The following is an 8,886-nucleotide window of genomic DNA, read 5'->3' as shown; positions in this document are numbered from 1 at the left end:
TGTCAGCCTGGGAAAGCGAGCAGCTCGAGACGCTAAAGCTACGATACACCCATTTTCCGTAGGCATTTATCGTTAGCACAGTATTTTTTTTTTTTATGTAAGGCTAGGTTTGCATTATGCAGACATGAGTGTGGATACACAGCATCTCACTGTGTTTGTCATCATTACTGTTCTCCTCCTCGTCAATGCCTGGCTGCTGCTTCCACTTGCCTTTGGATAGGAGGTAGGATGGCCGCTCAAGCCTTAGAATAGCATCGAGGCTGTTATTTTCCATGCTAGAACATGGCTAATTTTGGGAGTGTCATGCCACAGTTTTCTGTATAATGCGCGCAGCTTTGAAGCATGTTATCAAATGTTGCTGCGCAAATTGATCATCGTGATTATTGTTTGTCTTGATTCATAAAACCTTGTACATTAGAGTAAATCCAAACGAATCTTCGCGTGAATGGAGACAGTGCGTCAGTGCATGCAGTCACATCCATCCCGCTTTTAAATACCCTTGGAAGATGCTAGCTTATCCGTGTTGCTAATGTTTGCAGCATACGAACACGTTTTAAAAGGATGAAATGAATTATTAGGTTAACCAAATAAGCAGTGACGGCTGTTAATATAAGCAAAGGGGTCATGTTTGGCAGGGCGAAAGAAAAAGGCGCTAATATAAAACGACAGGTGCATCTTTTTCACGTCAAAGTCCTCTGACGATAAAAAAAAAAAAAAAAAAAAAATTGGACTGCGTCTTGAGGATGGAGGAAGAGGGTCGAGCGGTAGCCTAGCAACGACCCCTGATATCTATGGCAACGACCCACATGAACGGCCGATAGTATAAATACGGGTCAAAGCAGCGACTATGGCCGTGTTGTTGTTGTTGTTAGCCGCTAGTTGACATTAGCTGCGAGGGTGAAGCAGCAGCGGAGGAGGGAGGGTCGGGCAGTCCTTGGTTAGCCGACGGGGAGGACGCAGCACCCCCGGACAGAGAGAGCTCCTGACCTTGGGGAGGCTGACATGGACCTGACGCGGCTGGCTGTGGACGCTGGGCAGTTTATCAACCGAGCAGTCCAGGTAAAAATAGTGTGTTGGCTGAATAAATCAGAGGAGGCGAAATGCTAGTTGGTGTGATTATGGATTACACGGTGACTTTGAGTAGCCTAGTCGTAGTGTTGTTGTTTGCTGCTGTAACCCTTTAGCTAATTCATTCATTCATTTGAAGGTGTGTTTCCTATTTCAGTATGGTGATGAAGAGAATGTTATGTGTTGTGCATTTTCCCTTGTGACATTGGTGAAGGGGGTACTTTTTAAGTTCTCCATGCATTTTTTTTTAGCATAAAGATGAAGTTGACTGAGGCATAGTTTCATCCACCAAGCTGTAAGGAAGCTGAACTCTCCACCTCCCTCCCCCTTATGCTCTTATTGTTGGTATTGCTCTGTGTAACGTCTATGGTTGACTCGTATACGAACCAAGGAGTTTGGAGAGTAACGTTAGATCATTTAAATAATTTTCAGCTGTTCAATTGCGTTGCTCTTTAAAGTCGTAAATCTTTGCCACGGCATAAAATCAATCTAATTGTGTATTCTTCCTCAGTACACGGGGGAAGCTCTTGGCGCGGCCGACAAGACTGAGTTGGAGCCAGACATCGAGCAACTTCTGGCCAAAGCAGACGCCACTAAGACTTACACTGATCAAATAATCAGCCAGACAGAGGCCCTGCTGCAGCCAAGCACTGGTGAGCCGAACAGCATTTCACATAATTACCAAATATCATAGCAATTATCATTAAAACATACCTCTCAATGTTCCTTTTAAGCTCAGCTGAAATTTAACAGTCCGTAACATACTCGAAAAGAAATGGATGTGTATTTTAGTTGAAGGCACTTTAGAATATTGTAATTTTGTGACTTAATATGATGCACAACAGCCCTCAATATGTATTTCATGGGTGGTTTCTTCTGCCTAGGCCTGTTAAGATGAGTATTAGGCCTGTTTATATCCAATTACCTTGGCCAATTGAATTATAAGCAGACGCGGCCTGTTGTTTATCCACTAAAGGACCCATGTAGCTGCCAGAAATAATAATCTTTTACTGTGTGACACGGCCAGCTTCAGGATGAGTGCGCACTTTTGTCATAAACAAAGGGCAACTGGCTCCAATTTCAACCGTTGCAAGACGCGAACTAGCCTTAAGTGGGTTTATAATGACATGCTTTTCTTTTGACACGGTCTTGTTTTACATATGACATACGGATTTTGTATTTGTTATGAATAGCTGCCCGGTTGGAGGAGCGGCTTTATGAGCAGCTCGAATGGCGCTCTCCACCGCGACCCCGCTGCCTTGAGGTTCTGGGAGACCTCATGACGAATGCCGGGCTGGAACTGGGCTCCAACACGCCCTATGGTGAGTTTGTATTTTAACCTCCTCCATGCACACTCTTAAGTAACTAACCCTATATTTCATAATATTGGCGTTTGATTGCAGCACACTTTGGCTTATTATTGGCCTCAGTCAGAGTTGTGAGCTCGATTCTCAACCCTGATAATTGTTGAATCTTTCTCACTGCTCTTCCCTAACTTCTTGCTAGGTGATGTCACATAAGATAAGATAATCCTTTATTGATCTCACAATGGAGAAATATCCAATACATTTTTTAGATCAAGAAATATCGACTTTTTGTCATAAACAGTAGAATTTAAGTTCTCTTTTTTTTCCTTCCTTTCAACTAAAGCCCTCATCATATCTAACACTTTTCTCCACTGCGACAGTAAACCTCATGTTCCCTACTTTCTTTTCCTTTTTTTGTCCCGACAGGTTCAGCTTTGGTCAAATGTGGAGAAACACAAAAGCAGTTGGGTGAAGCAGAGAAAAAGCTTGCCCAAAGTACCAACATCCATTTTTTAACGCCTCTTAGAAGTTTCACTGACAGGGAGTACAGAGTCATACAGGTAACCCACGCTACACAAGTTTGTACTTTACTTATTGGATCTTACTTACATTTTTCTTTTCAACTGGTTGAACAGGATGAACGAAGAACATTAACAAACAAACGTCTGGACTTGGACATTGCCAAGACCAGGCTGAGGAAAGCCCACGAGGCCGAGAGGGAGGCCAGAGTGCGTAAGAATATACAGCTATAGAAATAAACTGTGATCTCCATTACATGTCAGATGTCATAAGTGTTGTGTGTCATAACATGGCTAGGCCTATATAATCCATGGGTGATGAAATATGAGGACCGTTTCCATAGTAATTAAGAATCCAAAACACAATATTATTTCTTTTGAATGATCAATGCCCTCAAAATGTCATTTATAGCAGGAAAACGTCAAGTGACTGAAACCTGAAACCCATCTATCGGTTGATTAGAGTCCAATACATTTATTGAGATTTCAAAGTTGTCGAGTTGAAGACATTTTGGCTCTTTTCAGAGGTTTCTTCACTCTCATCTGGTCAAACTGCGTAAACCCCCTTCTTTACAACCAGCTTGACTACCAGATTTAAGAGGTGGATGACCTACAATATAAAGTTTCTGGAACACTGAAAGCTTGCACAAACTTTTGAATGTTGTCACATGAACATAACCTATTGTTATAAACTCCAAATAGATCAATACATATCCGCTGAGTCTGTACTTTTATTTTTTGCAGAGTCTCAATTCCAATCCTCTGGAGGTAGACTACTTGGCTCATGTTTCCTACATGTTCAGCTTCATTCGTGTCAAATGGCTAAAGGTGAGTAGTTCATTTATGCAGCTTGACACATATCACCCAACACAATCGTGCTCTTCCTGCTTTTTATTCACAATCTCCTTCTCTCTATCTTTCATTAAGATTTGGGCTCAGGAAATCTCCCAAGTAAGTGCATATTACATAACATTCACGCAATCTCCTGAATCGAAATATTTTCTGTTGTGTCAGCGGTAATGCCATGACGGTTTATTCTGCTGAGCCAGATAATGAAGCCAGAATTGCATTTTATTGAGAGAAACGATGTGGGCTTTTGTTTATGCAAATGAAAAGCTGCAAACAGTGCTGGTAATATTGCAAATGATTTAATCTGAAAATGCACTGAGGCCCCTCTCTCAAACGGGAATAGCCACCGCAGTATTCCTCTGTTTAGTTTAAAGTATTTCCTGTAAAACTAGTAGAGATTTTCAAAGTCGTCATACCTCATTAGTATTTACCTAAGCTCAGTTGTTTCTGTAATCTAGGGACAATTTTGTGTGGAAGGCAGATTATGCCTGATTATATTTGTTCATTGATCCATAATGTTGAACCTGATCACTTATATTAGTGACAAGGTCTATTATCCAGTTGTATTGATCCAACCCCAAACCTGCATATTAACACTAGTAATTTCGCCTGTCCCGTCTCATTCAAACACTGTGGGACTACTGCTGTTGCAATGTGATTTGAAAGCATGTTTGTGTAGGCAGAGATGGAGCTGGGGATCTTCCAGAGCCTGTTCGATCGACAGTCGGAGATGACAAAGCGGCTTCTGTCGGGACTAGAGGACACACATGTGAGTATTATACAACTACAAACATAGTATGGCATCATTCTTTTCCTGTTTCTTACTCCACTACAGTCAGATCAGATGGTAATCATAATCATACCCCTTGTTTAGCTGAGTGTAAATGAGGAATAACATATAAAGTGTTGCCATTTTCAGCTTATTGTTTCTATGGCCTTTTATTTTCAGATAAACCACATGCAGAGTCTAAATGAGTTTGTGGAGGCTCAGACTTGCTACTTTGACGAGTGTAACCAGCTTGCCCAAGAGCTCAACAAACAACTGGGAAGGTATGTTTACTGTGATTATCACGTAGCTGCAACCAAGCACCTGTATAAATGTCTATTGGAGCTGCGAGGCACTGTTTAAACTGCGCCAAATTGTTTCAGAAATGGCTTTTCTCTGTTGTCGCTTAAAGTCTGTTAATTTAGCTCCGCGGTTTATTTCCCAACGCAATCAAGACTGAGAAATCTAAACTAATTTTCTCCTAATCACAGTATCCCCGCTGTATTATGCTCCAACAACTGGCAGTCGGCAATTACCAACGGAGTCAGCCAGACATCGACAGACAATGTTTCAGGAGGGCTTAGCGGGTCAAACCGGGACGATCCCATAGTTCTCCATCGAATCCCGGATTTTGACCAGGACTCTTGGACCCCTAAATCCGAAACTGGAAATGCGCCTCATGATGGGACTGATTTTCTTCGCCAATCCAACTCTAACTTTAACAATAACAACACTTCTTCAGTAGAAAGCCAGTCGACCGCCCGCTGTCCCGCATCCAACAGCCAATCTCCCGCCGCCGCTTCTAACGGCGACGGTGCGTCAAAGCCGAAGCCAAGAAAACACGTCTCGCCTCTGCAAAGGACAGACACGACCACGGTGAGCGACGAACCGAGCGACGAATCAGAGGCCGCTGGGGAAGACGACGTTACGCCTCCGCAAATAAATGACAGTATAGTCGAGATGACGAACGGCGCTGAGGCTAATTCCCTTATCGCCAACGGAGAGGAGGAATCACAGATGCCAACAAGTGAAGGAGACGTCAAGGAGTCAGAATAAGCTTGTCAAATAGAGACTTTTAATAGGTTGCATTCACGTGACGTCATCGCATTCTTAAGAGTCTGTAGCATTGAAGTGGAGCGCAGGAGAGAATTAGTCTTTCAATTGTTTATGACATCGTTTCTGGTCGATGTTAAAGCCACACTGCGGAACATTCATAGTTATTTGTTTCTATGTCACAGGAGTTATGAAAAACATCCACGCTTGCGATACCAAACATGCTATTCACAGCCACTATTTGTTATATAAATCACGCAACCTAATATTTGTCTACTTGTAGTCTAGATAGGCAGCAGTATTAACAACTGGAAACAGTATAGAGCAGGGGTGTCCAAACTACGGCCCACGGGCCAACTGCAAAATGAAAATCCATTACTAGAAAGCTGTGATGGAGACTGTTTTTTAACTTTAAAGGGACTAGATGCAAGTCAGTCAGTTTTATACTCACTACTGCCACCTCAGGTCTTACCTGTAACTGCAGGTTCTATATTAAGCTTGTGCATGATGGCACTTTGGACCCGAAGTAACACCTTTTTGAGTGACAGTGCAGGATTTTAGAGGCAGTTGTGGTGAATAGATCATTCTACACATTAGGACATTGCTGGAACATGTAGGGGGAGGAAAATACTTCATTTTAACATTTTTACACTCTGTATAGTCCCTTTTAAGCATATTCAATTAAAAAGCACAGTTAACATTTTATTGAATTTGCTAACTTTAATACAATAGAGGTGAAGTTATGTATCTGATCTCTACTGAGTGTGGCCCAGTGGTTTGTATATTTTTCTTTATGTGGCCCTCAGTGAAAATAGTTTGGACACCCCTGGTACAGTAGAGACAATATTGAAATAATTTTTTCTTATTATTGGTTGTAATGTTCCGCAGTATGGCTTTAAAAAATCTATCATTACTTAAGACAGCTGAAAGGACTTAACAAGAGATTAAGATGGTATTTTCACCCAATCCCTAAAAAAAAAAATATATATATATATATATCGTAACATATTTAAATAAACAACGAATCCCCACCCTCCATGTGAAATGATAAAATCTAATTCTTGTCATTGTGAATGCAGCCTATCGGAATACAATGCCAATACTGTCATGTTTGCTAACACAAACCAGTAGGGACTTGTTTGCCTGTTAGCGTTGTAGCATGATGGACAAACCGTAGCAAAGAGGTAGGCATGACTGTACGGTGTAATTAATCCCAAAGGGAGTCTTCCTAATGTGAGGTGGACATTTGAAATAGTGCCGGGGTATTTCTGCTCTTTTAGCCACATCCTCATCTTATTCATGTTGTTTTGAAATATGGTCCGCCTGCCTCGAGGTGTTTATAACATAGCCGTGAATTGAAAGAAAATCAATGTATTGTGCCATTTACACTTGTAGCTGTACAGACTTATTGACCATCGTTGAGTAGCAACTTGTATGTGGAGAAACTGCAATGATGAGGCTGTACATTTGTGGTTTTGAAATCTAGGCCTTGTTACACTCTTATGTGCACATTTCAAGTATCTGCTCAGGCCTAGGTAGATATATAAGAATTTTCATAAGGTGAACATTTCAAACTGGTGAAAAAACGTTACTACTGACGGGGCCAATGAAAACATGTTTATATAATTACAGATATAATCTTATTTATTGAACACACTTTATTTCTACTAACTTAAATAATGCATGTCTTGTCTGTCTTTGCCACCATCGGTTTTCCCATGCTGCTGTGGCACCTTTTAAAATACGTGCAGGTGAAAACGCAGCCTCCTGTTACCGAAGGCTGAGGTCATGCTGTCTCATTTGAAACACACAAACACCACCTGTGTGCGAGTCGAGAGGTGGCAGCTAAAAGGCCTACTGCAATAACATGTCTACAGGAAATATCAATATATTTAGCCTGGGTGGGTCTCTCAACACCCCAAAAACCTCCATATTACTCTGTCAACCCCCTTTGGTGACATGGAGGCGAGTTTCCATCTGCAAACGTTCATTTTGGGATTGGGGTTTAGCCGAATGATGCTTTGCCAATGTTGTCAACTCTAAAAATGCTTTTCACCATCGCTGTGCATAGAGAGATTTCACCTGTATAACATTGAGTTTCGTGTCAAAGCCGATGCCAGTGTGATTTTGAACTGCACATGTGGACATAATTAAATCAATAAGCCAAGTGTGATGTCATGACCACTGTTCTTTTGAGGGATGTCGTCCGTGAGCTTCATGCAAACTCACGGCAAAATCAAATTGCCTACGGTACATTACGTAGAGTGACTACGAGGTATAAATAGCTTGATATATGCTATATATACGTAAGTACGTCAGCTCTGCTAAAATAACTAATCTAATCATCTTACTTCCGGACAGCCATGTCAGTGTTTCCCAACCAAGGGGTGCAGTGATCTACTACTTAGCACGGTTGTTCTCGTGGTGGTACACAGGGTCCATCTGCAATTACAGACTTTATTCATTTGAATGAGATTATTACATGTATGCTTCAGTAATGTATTTAAATTAGGTGTCCAGTTTAGGCAAAATGTTGTATATGTTTTGCCCATTTATGTCTGTTTTAGATGTTTTAGACCAGGGGTGTCCGAACTTTTTTTTTCATCAACGGCCACATATTGAAATGCTCATGCCGCTGAGGGCCACAAATCGTAGTCGATGCTGTTAAACATTCAACTTTTAAGAGAGGGCTTAACTGTTTCCCCACACCTTTGTTTATATTAGGGGTGGAATATGAGCAGCTCTGTCTCACAATGATATGTTATTCTTTGAAGTTGTAATTATTACACTTAGAAAGTAAAGAGTACCATCTCGGGTGATGTGTGTCAATACGACTAGAAGCGTGAGGGCCGCATTTGGCCCCTGGGCTGCACTTTGGCCCCCCCTGTTTCAGACTGTTTAATCCTAATTTGATCTTGATTTGTGGGTGGAACTTGGAAGGTCAGATATTTTCTATAAGGTGGTTATTGGTGGGTTATGTTTGAGAACCAGCCTTAGCAGATTGTTTGCATCATGACTTAAAAATGTTTAAAAAAAATGTTAAAACGAAGTATTTTCCTCCCCCTACATGTTCCAGTCATGTCCTAATGTGTAGAATGAGCCCTGACCTGTTCACCACAACTGCCTCTAAAATCCTGCACTCACTCAAAAAGTTGTTATTTCAGTCCGAAGTGCCGTCATGCACGAGCTTAATATAGAAGCTGCAGTTACACATAAGACCTGAGGTGGCAGTAGTGAGCATAAAATGACCAACTTGCGTCTAGTCTCTTTCACGAGCTATATTATAATAGCTATTTTTAAGCTTATCAGCTTGCATCAAAGGAAC

The 8,886-nt window shown here is 41.4% G+C and overlaps 1 protein-coding gene across 1 annotated transcript; it reads left to right on the top strand.

Annotated features, from left to right (window-relative positions):
- The first annotated feature begins 320 nt into the window (after positions 1-320).
- Positions 321-5,626, top strand: LOC306976181 (endophilin-B1-like). Its single transcript, XM_079574070.1, has 10 exons — positions 321-1,059; positions 1,580-1,721; positions 2,262-2,390; positions 2,802-2,935; positions 3,011-3,103; positions 3,638-3,721; positions 3,821-3,844; positions 4,422-4,511; positions 4,692-4,792; positions 5,000-5,626. The coding sequence occupies exons 1-10, from the start codon at positions 1,003-1,005 to the stop codon at positions 5,562-5,564; spliced, it is 1,419 nt and encodes a 472-aa protein (XP_079430196.1). The 5' UTR covers positions 321-1,002; the 3' UTR covers positions 5,565-5,626.
- Positions 5,627-8,886: the final 3,260 nt, after the last annotated feature.

The sequence above is a fragment of the Gobius niger genome (genome assembly GCF_951799975.1).
Source record: "Gobius niger genome assembly, chromosome: 16".
NCBI lineage: Eukaryota > Metazoa > Chordata > Actinopteri > Gobiiformes > Gobiidae > Gobius > Gobius niger.
This window is presented reverse-complemented; position numbering and strand designations above follow the sequence as displayed.